This window comes from Ostrea edulis, chromosome 6, assembly GCF_947568905.1.
Source record: "Ostrea edulis chromosome 6, xbOstEdul1.1, whole genome shotgun sequence".
Taxonomy (NCBI): domain Eukaryota; kingdom Metazoa; phylum Mollusca; class Bivalvia; order Ostreida; family Ostreidae; genus Ostrea; species Ostrea edulis.
Genome location: NC_079169.1, coordinates 4,485,053 through 4,504,165, shown reverse-complemented (window position 1 = coordinate 4,504,165; position 19,113 = coordinate 4,485,053). Strand labels below are relative to the sequence as shown.

General features: G+C 36.6%; 1 protein-coding gene across 2 annotated transcripts in view; it reads right to left on the bottom strand.

The window, feature by feature from the left end:
- Positions 1–19,113, bottom strand: part of LOC125645676 (structural maintenance of chromosomes flexible hinge domain-containing protein 1-like) — a 68,024-nt gene that overhangs the window by 10,746 nt on the left and 38,165 nt on the right. For both annotated transcript variants that reach the window (XM_048871431.2, XM_056141319.1), the window contains 19 exons: positions 18,574–18,733; positions 18,305–18,372; positions 16,479–16,624; positions 13,387–13,516; positions 11,947–12,027; positions 11,212–11,367; positions 9,899–10,024; positions 5,806–5,885; positions 5,462–5,622; positions 3,916–4,034; positions 3,693–3,833; positions 3,385–3,516; positions 3,034–3,183; positions 2,765–2,897; positions 1,924–2,043; positions 1,416–1,501; positions 1,190–1,309; positions 720–821; positions 515–603 (listed from right to left, as the gene is read on the bottom strand). In XM_048871431.2, coding sequence (XP_048727388.2) covers positions 515–603; positions 720–821; positions 1,190–1,309; positions 1,416–1,501; positions 1,924–2,043; positions 2,765–2,897; positions 3,034–3,183; positions 3,385–3,516; positions 3,693–3,833; positions 3,916–4,034; positions 5,462–5,622; positions 5,806–5,885; positions 9,899–10,024; positions 11,212–11,367; positions 11,947–12,027; positions 13,387–13,516; positions 16,479–16,624; positions 18,305–18,372; positions 18,574–18,733 — 2,300 coding nt within the window. The remainder of the gene's footprint in view (positions 1–514; positions 604–719; positions 822–1,189; positions 1,310–1,415; positions 1,502–1,923; positions 2,044–2,764; positions 2,898–3,033; positions 3,184–3,384; positions 3,517–3,692; positions 3,834–3,915; positions 4,035–5,461; positions 5,623–5,805; positions 5,886–9,898; positions 10,025–11,211; positions 11,368–11,946; positions 12,028–13,386; positions 13,517–16,478; positions 16,625–18,304; positions 18,373–18,573; positions 18,734–19,113) is intronic.

Below are 19,113 nucleotides of genomic sequence, written 5' to 3'. Positions count from 1 at the left end.
TACAGAAACAAGTACTGTACATGTAGCGTACATAAACAGTATCTGCCCCATTACATAGACAGTATCCACCCCATTACATAGACAGTATCTGCCCCATTACATAGACAGTATCCACCCCATTACATAGACAGTATCCGCCCCATTACATAGACAGTATCTGCCCCATTACATAGACAGTATCTGCCCCATTATATAGACAGTATCTGCCCCATTACATAGACAGTATCCGCCCCATTACATAGACAGTATCTGCCCCATTACCCATTACATAGACAGTATCTGCCCCATTACATAGACAGTATCCGCCCCCATTACATAGACAGTATCTGCCCCATTACATAGACAGTATCTGTCCCATTACCCATTACATAGACAGTACATGACCCATTACATAGACAGTATCTGACCCATTATATAGACAGTATCTGACCCATTACATAGACAGTATCTGACCCATTACATAGACAGTATCTGACCCATTACAATGTATTTTTTTAACAGTTCGAGAACATACTTCCTCCAATCTGGAAGACTCTTTTTGAAGATGGAATCGAGAGGCAGCACCTGTTGTTTCCCATTTGTCTGCTTGTACACTTCTTTGGCCTAAAAGCAATCACTTTAATTCTATATTAAAGCATGCAATTTGTAGGTACATGTACACGGAACACATCTGATGGTTCACATATAAACACAGAGTTAACAGTAAAGGAACACTTTACCATTTTGGTTGTGCTGGTGACGACACAGTCAATGTCTGAGGACATGTGCCAGGACAACACCCTGGCTATGTCCTTGTCTTCAATCTCTGCCAAATGGCCAATCTGACAACATTAAAATTATCAATTAAAACACACTCATTTCTTTCTAAGAAAATGCTTGAAACAATTAACTATTTCATTGGAATTTCATTTCTTCTAAATATTTTTAGAGATTCCAGAAGGAGGTTGAGTAGTTTGTTTGATATTGCTTTAAAAAATTGTGGACAGAGTTTAGTAAACATTTGTAGAACTAATTAAATTCAGATATCTCTACTTTAATACAAGAATATCAGATAATGATTTAAGTTTTATCACTTCTCCTCAATCTGTTTGAGTTAATTATGTAACCTCCCATTTATCCAAAACTCCTACTATTCCTAGTCCAAATAGTTTCAAGATGTATTCAGTATTTAGCTGACATATGCCCTCACCTTGCCGATGACTTCCGGACCTCCTGGTATTTGCGATAACCCACACGACCTCCTTTTCATCTGCAAGTACTTTTCTTTCTCCGTTTTCTTGTTCTCGATCATCTTTCCTACATTTTCAATCTGCAAAATGTTAAAAACATGAGCTGTACACTACGTGATTTACAACACACACATTGATAACTCTGTTGCCACACAACACAGACTGCAGTTGCAGGAAACCACGTACACTGTTTAACTGCTGTAGGCTGACTCGTAATTTACGGAGTTCCTCCTTGATTCTGTTTTCTTCCTGCACTGCTTCCTGGACAGATGCTGACAGACATTTGAAAAATAAATTGGTTTCATTAATTTCCTATTTCTTCATCAAAATAATTTCATATTTCTTTATCAAAATATGACATACTATGCAATTAGGAATATCAATTTCATTATTTACTTACATGTAGTTACACCAATACAGATTAACATACATTTAACTATTAAAAAATCCAATGCATATCAAAACATCTCTTATCATTTGAAAAGTACCATCCTTCAGTCAAAATCAAGTCTAACCCAATGTCCATTTTCCAGACTGAAAATTACACGTATTTCTGGCTTGGCAGCACTATACACTAGATTTTACTAGCACTATACACTAGTTTTACTATGGCAATAAAAAAGTGAACTTTCAATGTACCTCCTTGTTAAAAATTCTGAATGCGAATGTTCATCGACATCTTCAGAAAACTTACTTTCCAGCTCCTTAGTCAGCATGTCTGTTGTGTCGAACAGGGACCGGTAGGTGTTGATCACCTTCTGTAAGTTGTCCCTCTGTTTGGACAGCTGGGACATCTGAGATTGCTTCTTCGCATCTAAATATAAATATCAAACACACCATCAACACAGGAGTCCCACAGTGCTCCGCTTATTGGAGTCCTTACTGATCAATGATTCTCCTGAAATTTTAAGCTTATTCTGCATCAATCTATTGAAGAGCTTCACTCTAGTACCTCAGTCTCTGATGTACAATTTGTACATGTAACTTTGATCAAGTCCAGAACAGAGTGTGATGAAATAGGAGCTATTCAACTTCTCAAGCAGAAATAAAAATGAATGATTCCTTACAACCCCCCAAACTTTGTTTTTGGGGTGGGTATAACTACACACAAGAATTGAGATATTCCATTAATTGTATTAATGAACAATGACCACAGACAGACAGATTGTGAACACAGCCTGGTATTTATCTAGTTAATGTTTATTACCAGTAAAGGTTACCTTTCCCCCTTAGACAACAAATAAATAATTCCCCTTCTGCAGATTAAAATTTCTCCTCAGTTGTAGAAACTAAACATTGTAATATGTAAATTTCAACAAAAATCATTTCTGTGTATTCTAAGTCATTTTCTATCATTATCAGAGTCTTGCAATATAGATGATAATAAGTAATCAATTTATATGCCTGTTTTGAGATATTATGATCTGTGGATGTTCTCCACCCCACTCCCCTGGCAGCTCTTGACTGCATTCTCAAAAATTCTCCTGTAATATGAAATGGGTAGTACTATAAAGATGGAGAACTGACAGCATTACCATTATAAAAGAGGAATGGGATCTCGAGCGGTGGAATGGCCTTATTTCTGGGGACGAGGGAACACTGGACTTCACACCGCAGCTGGTACTCCTGTCCATCCTGTCCTGGTGCATTCTCTTGTAGGATTAAGTTCTACAATCAAAAGTAAATCATATGTTGTGTGAGATCTACTGAAGACCTTGTGTGTCCCTACTCAATCAGAAGAGCTTGTATATTTGTAAATTCATGTACTGGAGGCACAAACTATTTACACAATTTGGGATCTTACATTGAGAAAGCATGCCCCATTGTTTAGCGGAATGTCAAGAGTTCTACCACCCCCCACAAAACATGGAATCTCTGTCACATCCTCTGGACCACAAATCTCGACTTTCACTTTTCCATTGTATCCTGTGCCAGATGGGTTACCATGACAATCCTGTTGAAGATATGACTTTTATTAAAAAAAAAAATATCAGGAAATATTCAAAACGATACATCAACTGACCACAAATATAAATTGCATGCACATGTATCTAAATATCATGCCACATATCTTTACCACCGAATGCATGAACAATGTACATGCATAATGAAAGGCCGCTAACGTTAAAGTTTTCTCATCAGCTTTTAAATATACCCTCAATTCCAGTCTCAAGTTGCGGACCACACATCTAGAGCTGGCGACCTTTGTGTTGGACACTGTGGGCGTGCCGGGATTGTCGACGGGTAGCAGCTGCATGGGAGGGGCTGGTTTTATATGGACTGTTATCTGGGGGGAAAAAACAATTTTTTTTGCAATATTTTTTATGATTTTGTTGTCTATTAAGACAATATCAATTGTTAATCAAATTTATTTTCACACATAAATTGACAATGTTAATGTCGTGAAAATAAAGCGGTACAAAAATCTTCAAATTCACACCGAGAATGAAAAGAATGACTTACAACATTGCTGAACAACTCGTACTGGCCATCATAATAAGTGATCATTATCTGGTGGACTGCAGCACTCTCTGGCATCTTTCTCTCCTTAAACAGAAACACTCCTGGGCTTCCCTTCACGGCTTCTGGGCTATAGGATAATGCCTGCACAGATAAAATGTCATGCTGAGCTTCATTACCTACACAGTCAGCTCTCATTAATAGGACCTTGCCAAACTGTACCTACCCTGGATGGTGGACCACTGGACACATTGGCGTCCATCTTCCACAGCTTGAGGGAGAGACTAGAGACTTTAGCACTGGCCATCGGGTGGTCATCCTCAGTCAGCACCTTCACTGTGAACTCTATCAACAAAATGAACACTTAGTAAACATGGCATGCAACGTTTTTTCAAGATTGTTCATGCACAAAATACACATCTTTTAATCTTGTGAAATTCAAATCTAGATCAAATTCAAGAATTGGACTGGTCTTAATGAGATTGATATCCAGCAGGGATTATCCATATTGGGGCAAACAGGAGAGCACCAGGAAGACAGGAGTTTCAACATAATACAAGTTACACATTACACTAAATTCCATTGACCTAGATATTAAAATAAAAAATTACTAAAACAACTGACACTAGATTCACTGCACATGATGAAAACACTAAACCCCCATTATGTTGTTAGTGGAAAACAATGCTGTCAGAATAATCATTAATAAATAACTACAAATAACCACAACTTTCTCAAAATTGAATGAATCAATCTGAAAATACAAGATGCATGTAGGTTTATATGGTATGCAACATTTCCACGAAATTTGGCAAAATGCACATGAACAGCCTCTGAGAATATCTCCAGACAAAATGTGTCTGGATGGATAGATGTACAGACTGTGAAACCAATATACATGTACAAGTATCCCTCCCCCAAACTTCATTTAAGGAGATCTAATGAAGTGCTTTAGTGCCACACAAAATTTCACTCATGTATAGTCCATGTCTTACTGATGACAGATTTCTGCTTTAGACTCATCAAGCCAGTACATTGATTTTTCAGTCATTTCTATTTTTACCTCATGTGTTGTTAAGCCATTCTTACTTTTAACACACCTGTGTTATCAAGTCAAGATTTTCCCAGACAAGAAAGAAAATCATTTCCATTTTTTAATTCCTGTGTTATCTAGACAAAATCTTCCTGAATATGTTGTTGTTATGGTTAAAACTTCTTTAAGATTTCATTTTCACAAAAGGCAGAGGGTGAACTAGCATGGAGAATGGCAACTACACGGTATCAAATCATAATATCTAAAGCCAGAAATGTGACAGCTCCTAAAATCACAATATCCAGAACCAGAAATGTGACACCTCCTCAAACCAAAATATCTAAATCTGACCTATATACATATGTGTGTGTGTGTGTGTATATATATATATATATATATATATATATATATATATATATATATATATAGATAGATAGATGGTTGATTGATTGTATATTGTTTAATGTTTCTCTCGAGAATTTTTCACTCCTATGAAGATGTCACCATTAGAGCTGTAAAATCTAGGCCTATGATCTGCGCTTACACCCTTTGATCAGGGAGGGTTCTTTATCATGCCACACATGCTGTGACATAGAGCCTTGGTTTTGCTGTCTCGTCCGAAGGACCGCCCCATTTAATCGCCTCTTATGACAAGCAAGAGGTACTGAGGACGTATTCTAACCCGGATCCCCATGAACTGTAATAGATAGAAGTGATTCTTTTACAACAAGCAAATTACCTGGTAATTTTTCACCCACTACAAAGTTTGCCTTCTTGTCGTACTCCACCGAGAGAGACGTCGGCTTCATTAGATTTGGTTGAAGCTGAACCTGAATTTTGGGACCAAGGATAGGGTCTGCCTTGCTGACAAATGCCTTGGGTTGGAGTTCATATGTACCTCTACAATAGAACAAAATTTTAATTCCCGTCTCTAAATGACATACCAAAATGACGACACTTAGAATCCATTCAAAAATTAAGTGACATTATTTTTTAATGTAACCATGTCTACAAAAACTACAGAGGCATGCACAAACAAGATCACTATTCCGCAGCAAGACTAATAGAAAGTGAAAGTTGTACCTTGGTCCAGTCAGTGTCAGGACTCCAAAGTCCACCTGCCCCTGAGCATTGGATTTCAAAGGAGTGGGCGGAGGATAGAGCTATGATCATAAAAAACATTGAACGGCACATTAAACATTGAGTACACGGTACATTAAACGGGTTGTACAGTATGATTCTGTAAACAACTAACAACTTCTCTACAACATGAGAAATTATAAGATACAATGAAGGTTGTACAGTATGATTAGGACTATTCCAGCAAAAAAAACACCGTATAATGAAGGGGAGAGAGAGAGAGAGAGAGAGAGAGAGAGAGAGAGAAAGCACAGGGCAGTCAATATTTTTCTGGATGGGTGGTGCTGATTTGGGAAAACTGTCATCTCAGTAAAAAAAAAAGGGGGGGGGGGGAATGCTGATGCGTTTTGATGAAAATGAAAATATTAAGAGTCTGAATATGTTGTGATTGTTTTGTTTTTAAAAAAAAAATGAAGAAGAAAAGATGAAGTGTCAAAATCCTACACTACATATGACAAAAGATTGATAAACAAGCATACAACTCTATCCTAAGTGTGTAGAAATGACAATAATTGAATAAATAACAAGAGGCCCATGGGCCACATCGCTCACCTGAGTCACCTTGGCCCATATCTGAAGACTTTCCATATATATTTGCATGTAAAACCTAAGTTCCTATTATGGCCCAAACTACCCTTTGCAAACTTGAATCTACACTATGTCAGAAAGCTTTCATATAAATGTCAACTTCTTTGGCCCAATGGTTCTTGAGAAGAAGATTTTTAAAGCTTTTTCCTATATTTGTATGTAAAACTTTGACACCCCCCCCCCACTTGTGGCCCCATCCTACCCCCCCCTCCCCCCCCCCCAAAGGGCCATGATTTGAACAAACTTGAATCTGCACTATGTCAGAAAGTTTTCTTGTAAAAATTAGCTTTTCTGGCTCAGTGGTTCTTGAGAAGAAGATTATTCCTATATATTTGTATGTAAAACTTTGATCCCCTATTATGGCCCCATCCAACCCCCGGAGCCCATGATTTGAACAAACTTGAATCTGCATTATGTTAGGAAGCTTTCATGTAAATCTCAGCTTTTCTGGCTTAGCGGTTCTTGAGAAGAATATTTTTAAAGTTTTTCCCTATATATTTGTATGTAAAACTTTGATCCCCCCTTGTGGCCCCATCCTACCCCCGGAGGCCATGATTTGAACAAACTTGAATCTGCACTCTGTCAGAAAGATTTCATGTAAAAATCAGCTTTTCTGGCTCAGTGGTTTTTGAGAAGAAGATTTTTAAAGATTTTTCCTATATATTTGTATGTAAAACTTTGATCCCCTATTGTGGCCCCATCCAACCCCAGGGGCCCATGATTTGAACAAACTTGAATCTGCATTATGTCAGGAAGCTTTCATGTAAATCTCAGCTTTTCTGGCTTAGTGGTTCTTGAGAAGAAGATATTTAAAGATTTTCTCTATATATTTGTATGTAAAACTTTGATCCCCCCTTGTGGCCCCATCCTACTACCAGGGGCCATGATTTGAACAAACTTGAATCTGCAATATGTAAGGAAGCTTTCAGGTAAATTTCAGCTCTTCTGGCCCAGTGGTTCTTGAGAAGATTTTTAAATGACCCCACCCTATTTTTGCATTTTTGTGATTATCTCCCCTTTGAAAGGGACATGGCCCTTCATTTGAACAAACTTGAAAGTCCTTCACCCAAGGATGCTTTTGGCCATGTTTGGTTGAAATTGGCCCAGTGGTTCTGGAGAAGTTGAAAATGTGAAAAGTTTAACAGACAGACGGACAGACAGACAGACGACGGAGAAAAAGCGATCAGAAAAGCTCACTTGAGCTTTCAGATCAGGTGAGGTAAAAATGAAATGTTTCCTGTTGGAGTGACATGAATATATATCTAAGTAAAACCATTTCCAGGTATGATGTAATATTTATAATGTACATGTACTTGGAAGAGATTCAAAAAAAGAAATTAAGTGCGAGTTAAAAAGCAGTTGCAGCCATGCTTGAACTCAAGCTCACAGAATCATTCCACACATTTATTTCCACATTTTTGTTAGCCAACATTTTTGACAATTATTGTCAGGTTTTTCAATAAATCAATATATCTGCATTCATGTAAAATTAAAAAAAAAATTACTTGCCCTAAAAATATTTCGACCATAAAGTTGCTGGCCCGAATTTTGTGATGTAATGTTTAATAAATAACTGCATTGTTTGTCATATTCCTTCAATCTATACCAAAAGAAAATGTTATATATAGAAGTTTAACATACTTTCTAAAGAATTTTCTACAATCATTAGGATGGTGAAACCAGTGAAGGTTCTTAAACTGTGCAGTACAAGTCCAGCAATTTTTCTTTAGGGGGGGGTGGGGGGGTGGGGGTGGGGTGGGCGGCGGCGCTAGGGTGTTTGTAACTTTGTCATGTGAATTTAGCAAGTCGTAAATTCTGGGTGGGATCTGGACATCGAACCCTCGATCATGCATGCAAGCAACAATGAAGCAAGAAACGTATTGATTGATTGTATCTTGCTTAACATCTCGCTTGAGAATTTTTCACTCATATGGAGACGTCACCAGACCGGTGAAGGGCTTCAAATTTAGGCCTATACTCGGTGCTTACAGCCATTGAGTAGTGAGGGTTCTTTAACGTGCCACACCTACTGTGACATGGGAAATCCGTTTTTAAGGTCATCTCTGAGGACCCGTGACATTTACACCTGATGCCGAGTGTTTGGCGATGGAACTATCACTACCTGTTTTAACAACGAAGGTTTGTCGCGGCCAGGATTTGAACCCCGGCTTTCTACATGCGGGGCGAACACTCCAACCTCTAGGCCACCAAAACGTATAAAAATTAAGCATCACTCATGAATTGTTTCAGCCTAATGAAAGTAAAGTTCTTCTGAGTACCATAGTCTAAGATGAGGAATAATGAATTGACATGCAACTCATACAGATCCTTAGCTAACCCTTTACCTACACTCAAGTTATTGCAACTAAAGTAGTCAATTACAAAGTTGTAATTCAACAAATAAGCTGATAGGTATGCTAACTGATTACGAGACAGATGTGAACCCACTTATGTCACTGTCTCACTTCACTCATGCGTGAAGTCCAACAATTCATGGTGAAGTCAAAATAAAGGACATCTTTGTATCAGCATGTTACATTGATTTATATTGTTTTGCGAAATGAAAACTTAAACTTAAGCATGTTTATAGAGCTGACATCTACATCACTGTGGGAATAATGATTTTTATTTTTTAAAAGAAAGAAAGAAAGGAAAATTATGTTTTTTGAGCGCTTTACATGTGCTCTTCGTTCAGGTGGGGGGATCGTGAGCTGTGGAGACTGAAGGATGGTGTCGTCGAGTTCATTCCTCTTCAGCTTAGGATATATCGATGGCACCGATCCCTTACGAAGACACTTATTCGCAGGAATGCTGAAGTCTTTCAACAACGAAAAACGGGCCTCGTAGCAATCCTCGTTAAAATGTTCACTCACATCACTGGGTACTGCAATATCCCAGACCAGTATGCCCCTGTTAGCTTCACAAAACGAACCCAGGCTGCTCGCTGACCTTTCGGGAAAACATGCACCGAAACTCCATCTGCTTGTCTTTTACTACAACCTGCCACAACGCACATCCATCCTTTATTTTGCTAGCCATTTCGAGGTTTAAAATAATCACAACCGAGCTCTACGTCTATTTTGCATCGAAAAATCCCCAAACAGACCAGGAAACTTACATGTACGTTGAGTCAAGGTGTGAATGGCTTATTATTTTGAGAATCACTATTAAATAATTAGGGGTTTATTATGTTTTTGTCGAATTTTTACAACATAATACTGAGTCCCGGCATCTTAGGACAACGTAATAATGAAGTCTATTTTATATAGGTTTGTTAAGAAATGGTTTTGTGCTTTGAAATTCCAACGTAATATGCGGACTAACGTATTAAAGGGGGAACGTTATAAAGGGGTTCCACTGTATCATGATTAAGAACACATGGATCTATTTTTTTTTTAACCTTTATTTTGACAGTGCCATACATGTAAATACATGTTAAACTTTGTACCTTTATTTTTCCCTCTTTAGTTAACTGCACTCTGACATCAGCCACCTTGGCAGGGTTTCCAAACTGATCACACAGCTGTACTACAATAGACCTCGGCAGTCTGCTCTCATTCAGCACCGTAATGGCCTGTAAATTAAAAGTTATATGTAATGACACAATATTACTGATATGTGAGGCATGATAAAGGAAGTGACACAATATTACTGACACATGAAGCATGATACAGGAAGTGACACAATATTACTGACACATGGAGCATGATACAGGAAGTGACACAATATTACTGACACATGAAGCATGATACAGGAAGTGACACAATATTACTGACACATGGAGTATGATACAGGAAGTGACACAATATTACTGACACATGGAGCATGATACAGGAAGTGACACCATATTACTGACACATGGAATATGATACAGGAAGTGACACAATATTACTGACATATGAAGCATGATACAGTAAGTGACACAATATTACTGACATGGAGCATGATACAGGAAGTGACACAATATTACTGACATGGAGCATGATATAGGAAGTGACACAATATTACTGAAATATGGAACATGATACAGGAAGTGACACAATATAACTGACATATGGATCACGATACAATAAATGTGTTATATCCTGGAATGCAACATTATCACCTTTACAGTCTACATGCTGAGAAAATGTGTTACAGGCTATTATGAGATTGTAAATCATGCCACATTGTTAGTCTCACAAAGAGGAACTACATGTTATATAGTAAATCTCACAAAGAGGAACTACATGTTATATAGTAAATCTCACAAGGAGGAACTACATGTATATGCCCCTATAAAAACCCTACATACCACATGGTAAATCCAACCAAATGCAAGGGGCCAAGGTGGATATAGTAAGATACTGTCAAACTGGACATAATAAAATACTGTCAAAATGGACATAGCTCAATATCCTGAGAAAACATCAAATTTTGTACACTGGTTCTTCGTAAGAGGTGGATGTCCCCGATTGAGTTTTAAGATAAACCACTGTATCAAGTTTGATGCCTGTCAAACAAAAGGTTCTTTATGATGGACAGATAGGGTGAAAACTAATAGTCCATAGCCGATATAGAACTAAGAATCCAATATTGGTAAAAAAAATTACCAATTTTTTATCTGATATGAATGGTCAAACATATCATGTAAAATATGAGTGAATTTTGATCAGATTTATCCATGGGTAAAGGGCAAGTTCCTCCAAAATATCCTTTAAAAATGTGTCCAACCAAATAAGAAGCAAACAGCCCTATGAACAGGAATATATGGCAATTTACCTCTTCACAATCCCATCCTGGTAGGGACAGTGTTTCTGGAGGCCCAGCAATCATTTCTATCCGTACAAAATCTCGCAGATCCCGCCACGTGACATTCAGGTCCTTGGATCCTATCTTGCCTCTCTCAAACTGAACATTGTTGACAACGAACCCATTCTACAAAAACATGCAAGTCAAGTGTGAGATGAAATTGAAAAAAAAAAAATTTAACTTTACATATATGAATATTAAAAAAAACTCCCAATGTATATACTGTATAAGGGGAAAATAACTCAGACAGTGAAAATATTCGCCATTTGCACGCGATGAAGATAGATTAATTTTGTGAATCCAAGAAATGGTCAATAGGTTTAATATTAAATTTCATGTTTTTTATGAGGCTAACAGAAGATATATTACGTGTATATAATCAGTCAGAAATATACACAGGCTGGTTGTAATCTTACATACGGTATAAGTGGTATTTTTAGAGAGACGCAAATTTAGCAATTTATCCATAAATCATGAGTATACATGTATATTTAAAGAGAGCTAATTTTAGCAACTTTAGAATTCCAAGAAAGATAACTAATACCTAACATATGCAGACCCTATTGAATACCAAGTGGTATCACTATCACTCGTTAGAATCCTCTGAAATTTTGACCTCAGGGTGTTGGTCTCCAGTTTTTTAAATTTGTATTAAACCAATGATTTAATCAATCCATGAAATTCACTCATCAAACCTAGCCTTACCTTGTTGGAAGACACCTTGACTAACTGTTCTTGTAAGCCATCTCCTGTCACTTGCACTTCGTGTGCGGAATTCTTTGGAAGCTGAAACAATGACATACATGTACATGTATATAATACTTAGGCCAAGATAAACTAGAATTATCCTAACAGGACTAATACCCTCACCCCTCCCCCAACAGTGCACAAAAAGTCAAATTTTGACAGATCTAAAGATTACTCTTAATATAGCATTCAAAGCCTAAAAGCTATTTTTTTTTGTTTCCATATGGGCAGTAGACACCTTAAGCCAATTCAGTGGTCCTTCAAGACCCAGTTCAGTGTTCCTTCATGACCCAATTCAGTGGTCCTTCATGACCCAATTCAGTGGTCCTTCACGACCCAATTCAGTGGTCCTTCACGACCCAGTTCAGTGGTCCTTCATGACCCAATTCAGCGGTCCTTCATGACCCAATTCAAAGATCGCAAATACCGTCTTACTATTCTAATAAAAAAAACAACATTTAATTTGTCCCTTCCTGGTGGGAACATTTGTTTGTTCTTGTTGACAATAGCATGGAAGGCATGCACTCCTCCATTTTAACAAAGATTGACATTTGTTTGCTGTCGTCAACAATAACATGGTAGGTGTGCACTTCTCCATGTTAACAAAGATTGACATTTGTTTGCTGTCGTCAACAATAACATGGTAGGTGTGCACTTCTCCATTTTAACAAAGATTGACATGTTTGCTGTCGTCAACAATAGCATGGAAGGCATGCACTTCTCCATTTTAACAAAGATTGACATTTGTTTGCTGTCGTCAACAATAGCATGGAAGGCATGCACTCCTCCATTTTAACAGAGATTGACATTTGTTTGCTGTCGTCAACAATAACATGGTAGGTGTGCACTTCTCCATTTTAACAAAGATTGACATTTGTTTGCTGTCGTCAACAATAACATGGTAGGTGTGCACTTCTCCATTTTAACAAAGATTGACATTTGTTTGCTGTCGTCAACAATAACATGGTAGGTGTGCACTTCTCCATTTTAACAAAGATTGACATTTGTTTGCTGTCGTCAACAATAACATGGTAGGTGTGCACTTCTCCATGTTAACAAAGATTCATTGTTATCTAAATGCCTAGTATATTCTTGCTTTTTTATAATGCTAAAAACAAAACCTGGAATGGTAAAAAATATTCATTTTGATTTAATTCAGGAAAATATTTGAGAAATAAAATAGTTGGGGTTATATGGAAATTTTGGCTTGGTCAGGGAACTGGAGAGACAAAAAATTAACCTAGGCCTTTTATATCTACTAGAAACATGAAAAAAATATTGTAGAAATTCTATTACTTTGGAACTAACAAAAATATATATAAAATAATTCAAATGCTCAAAGAAGGAATCTATGCATCTTACATCATATATTTAGAATGCATATCTAAATCTGCTTACATCTGTGATTTCATTTCCAAACTTGTCCTTGACAGTGATTTGTATATCGCTGCTCAGAACTTCTCCAATCTGTACCACTGCTGGTCCCTGGCATTTACACTTCATTTGGTTTGGTTCAGCGGGCATTGCACTGAAACGATTCATCACTTTGCATACATACAAAGATCTCATGCACCCCCAGGAATACAGAGACGACAAGACAGTATCTGTACATCTACATGTAGCTTTTGACCAATTTCATACGTACAGAATAATTATATGCTGTCTCCAAAATTCTGATGCATGTGTACTTTTACTACATGTAACTCAACTAGTCAATTTCAAAAATACTCTGTATTAGTGATACATGTATATGCCTCGTTCACACGGATGCGCATTAATTTTACTGCGCATTAAATTTGATGCGAAGTAAAATAATGCGCATTAAATTAATTCGAATTAAATAGCGTTCACACGGTGGTAATATTTAATGCGAAGTAAACTAATGTGCATTAAATGCGCATGCATCTCTAAATTAGGCCTAAAGGGTGTGGGAAATGAATTAAAGGATAGACTATATTATTGAAAATTATTTTTATAGATATTTGAATACTGGGTAGATACAGAATTCATTGTTCAATACACTAGGCCTATATATAGTGTACATGTTTACAATGTACATGTAACTGATCTACACACATGGAGTTTTGTCGTGTTTGTTTTTATAGGTTCCCAAGAAAGTACTTGTTATTTCCTCTGACGACCAGCATTCATTCTAGACAATATATTGCTTCTTCATGAGCCCAGTTTAAACAAGAGGTACTGTGAGCAATGCTCACTAAGAATACCCCCCGCTTACCCCAATCTCCCAAAGGGTGTAGGTAATAGGTAAAACTTCAGTATTATGATCCAAAAGGTATCTAGGAACACAGCATCTCCATGCGATGAAAACAGCCATTAAAGAATTTAAATGGAAACCATATTGCTACTTCGATGTCCAGTGCGCATGACCTTTGACCCCAAAATTGATAGGGAACATCTTCATCCCATGGGTAGTCCATATGTATGATATGGTGACTGTAGGTGGAAAGGATAACGCTTTAGAGCCCGGAAACCATATTGCTACTTCGATGTCCAGTGCGATTGACCTTTGACCTTTTGACCCCTAAATCAATAGGGAACATCTTCATCCCATGGGTAGTCCATATGTATGATATGGTGACTGTAGGTGGAAAGGATAACGCTTTAGAGCCCGGAAACCATATTACTACTTCGATGTCCAGTGAGCATGACCTTTGACCTTTTGACCCCAAAATCGATAGGGAACATCTTCATCCCATGGGTAGTCCATATATATGATATGGTGACGGTAGGTGGAAAGGATAATGCTTTAGAGTCCGGAAACCATTGCGTCTACAGACGGACGGACGGACAGACAGACAACCCGATTCCAGTATACCCCCCCCCCCACAACTTGTTGCGGGGGGTATAAAAACATCGGAACGTCTCTTTAACTATTCCACCGACTATTGTTGTGACGTAATTTTTAATTACTAATACGTATTATAAGTCTACTATGACGTCATATGGTATAAAATTAAAAGCATTACAATGAGCGGCATATTTGTTTTAAAAAAGAAAATCCTATTATCACTATTGTAAAACATTTTTTGTCTTATCTAAGAGCAATTCCTTCCTAATGTATTACTCATTATGTCTATGTAAAGCACAGATTTACGTCTGACATTATCTAATGAAATGCTGTTTGTACAGTACATGTTTTTAGTGATTATTATCATTTTGATTAGTTTTTCGCACAAATCTAACATTAATATATATAGCTGACCACAGGTATGATGCATGTGACCCAAATTTGCCACTACGCATGCGTCTACATTTAATTCGAATTAACTTCGCTTAGCGTTCACACAGAGCTAATGCGAAGTAAATTTAATTCACATTAAATCGCGACGTCAATTTTAATTCGAAGTAAACTAATGCGCATTAAAATCTCTGTGTGAACGAGGTTCAGATTTAATTTGCATTAACTTATGTTTAATGCGAATTACACTGTAAATTCTTCATGTGAACGAGGCAATAGGATACCAAAATTTGTACTCCATTACTCTAGAAATGTGAAACTGTGGTATATATATTTTTAAGAATTCACAAACTTTTAACAGAAAATTGAAATTGACCAATCTGAATCCTTATTCACGGACTGTCTAACAGGTGCTTGGTACATGTATCTGTTTATATTGCAGTCATTTGAAGTACTATGTAGATATACTAGATAACGGACTTTCATCTTCAGGATAGTTGATAGCCTTGAGAAGTTTATGTGTCCATACACATTTAATATGATATTGCTAGTCTACATAGCAAAAGGCCCAAACTCAAACTGAATATTATCAAACAATATTTTGTAATTAAAGGTAAAATCAAATACACAAATAGTTAGCATCCTTCAGTATTTAGTGCCCTTTAACCAAACTGAACCAACACCCCTCCAAAGTTCGGGAATTCATGTATTTCATAAAAGCAAGTCACTGATTACTACTTTCAATCTATCAGTGGTTCCATTTTCAAATCACACATGCATTTGCCTAGCCCTATAATGACTGAAGATTACTATTCAAAAGCGAGGACTGACAATAATGTAAATATGGACATTTGACTTTTTTTTATTTATAAAAGTGAGAGTAAATAGTATATGACAGTGTAAGACAATAGCATTTATTTAACAAAATGAAGTTTTTCTAATTGAGTATTTAACTAAGCATGACTGAGAACAGTTACTACATCTTATTAAATTTCACACCCCTTCCCTCCTCTACACATCATTTACCTTAGTTACGATATCCATGGAAACATGTAATTACTGTAAACCAACTTTTATTCGTGGCTACTTTATTTCACAAGTTACCTGTGGTAAACTGGTTTGCGGCAAGTAATTTTCGCGACTGAGCCTTTATCATTGCAGATGACAAACATTCAAGGACTAGTTCACGATGAGAAATATTCGTGATGATGAGGTTCTCGCTAATTTTGTGAAATTTTCTCGCATGCGAATAAAAGTTGGTTTACAGTAAGTTCAAAACAGAAATTCTTACTTGACAGTGAAGCTGAACTCTACGTTGGATTTATCATGAATGGCCACCTGGCAGTACTTAAGGTCTGTCACAGAGGCCGGGACTTTGATTGATGGCAGGTTCCCAGATAAAATCATCTCTTGGTTCAACTTCGGCGTCCAATTGACCTGGAAAAGTCCAGAAAACTTACACTAGTTACAGATACTGTACAGGTATTACAGTGATTGACATGGAAAAGTCCAGAAAACTTACACTAGTTACAGATACTGTACAGGTATTACAGTGATTGACCTGGAAATGTCCAGAAAACTTACACTAGTTACAGATACTGTACAGGTATTACAGTGATTGACATGGAAATGTCCAGAAAACTTACACTAGTTACAGATACTGTACAGGTATTACAGTGATTGACATGCATCATCGATTTGGGTAATTGTGAGAAACACATTTAAAAAATACAGGAGATACACATCCAAGAAATTCAACCACACGTGATTTACCAGAAAACTGACACGGTCAGCAAGGGCCCCGCTGAGGGTTAGATATAGCAATGTTTGGGGCTGGTATATATGTTAGAATTAATAATATATAAAGATACATTGGAGTGCCAATTTGTGAAAAAGGAATCATGAAGCATATTTATGAGACTTATGCAATTTAAATTATTTCTGTTTGACACACTCATCAACAACAGAGTGCAACTAAATCCCATTGTAATAGGGGATTCAAAATGGATAACTGGTACAAAATAATATGGTATATACTATTCGAAAAGGACTATGAATTTGACATACTGATGTCTTGGAAAAGGGAACTCTGACATCGGGCCTCTAAGTGTTTTCAAACCCATTGTCATTTGATAAAAGTGTTCTACAATTTTTAAAAATAGAGATTAATAGAATATGTCTTTACATGCATAGGTGAGAAAGTTTCCATTATTCCTAGCTGAGACACACCATGTATGCGCAAAAACTTCATAAGCAAATATCAAAATACTCACGTAGAAAATGTGGACCTTACCGTCAACAAGTGCAGTGAAACACGCCATTTCGAGATTTTCACTGACGAAAGCTCGGTAACAGTAATGAATAAGGTACACTCAATTTGTATCTATTTTGTGACTTTCTTTATTAAAAGGAACCGTTCTCTAATGTGTAATGTGCAATTACTACATAATTCAATAACTTGAAGCATGAAGCAGTTTCACTTTGCAACCAGATATAAGAAATTTTATTTTGTATTTTGAACCTGATCGAAAGTTTTTGACTGGGAGTGACGTGTTAATTCAATATACATGTAACATCAAGCATTTTTTATATCACATTAAAATAAAACAAATACATGTATAAACACATACACAATGTTGTAGAGTTATTTCTTGTAAATTTTCTTTATATCAATACAATGCATATCATAATTCAAATTGAATTATCTCCCTTGTACAGTGGTAAATAAATACGGTCATAATAAGAAAGATGATGACATTCAAACAGACTAAGTGACATGACTCCAAAATCTATAGGTGTCTTCCTCTTATTGTAAAGTACTTCTCTGTACAAAATTTGTACAATGAAAACTGTTTGAGTTATCATGTCACAAAGAAAGTGTTCATAATAACAAAGATCATGCCATACAGACAAAGTGAAATGACCCCAAAATCTGTAGGCTTCTTCCTCTTATTGTACATTATTTCTGTACACAATTTGAAAACTGTACGATAAAAACTGTTATCGTGTTACAAAGAAAGTGTTGACGGACAGACGGACAATGTGATTACTATAGGACTTCCTGCATTTCATGCGGGGCTCTAATGACATTCTTCTAGAGACCATTCATACACATACCTTGATCTTAGGGAAGATTTTATCAGTTATGGTTACAATCCTTCCTGCCTCATCGTATAATGAAAATGCTGCAAAATATTGTCACGTTCGTTAAAGATTGTGAGTCGCTGCTTCTTAACACAAATGCAAAGAGCATATGTACATGTATGTATCAAATGATAAAACTGAAGGAGTCAATTTGAATAAAAAGAATTGATATGAGACACTTCCCCAACGTTGACCACTTCTTTGACAATGTTTATTAACGACAAACTTTCTGGTGAACATACTTAATCCAGTGATGACCTCCCCTGCTTTTCCCATAATGCTTTCTCCCTGTTTCAGTAGCCGCTGTCGCTTGTTCTCTTCCTGTTTAATCTCGATGTGTGAGATGGAGTTACTGGGAGTGATCAGAACTGTCCGCTCCACAGCAGCAACATCCTTCCTACTCTGAAAAAATAAAATTAATATAAATTAATTTCAAGAACAAACTTTTGATGTTTTTACTAAACTGTATTTAACCAAATACTCAATAACAGAACCTGTTTTCTTGTTATAGGAATAATCAGTAATTATAGTAATTAGTAATTATACAGTAATTACAAGGTAATCGGTAATTGCAGAGTAATTAGTAATTATACAGTAATTACAAGGTATTCGTAATTATAGAGTAATTAGTAATTATATCGAAATTACAAGGTAATCGGTAATTATAGAGTAATTAGTACAGGGTAATCAGTAATTATAAAGTAATTAATAACTATAGAGCTATTACAGGGTAATTGGTAATTATAGAGTAATTAGTAACTATAGAGCTATTACAGGGTAAT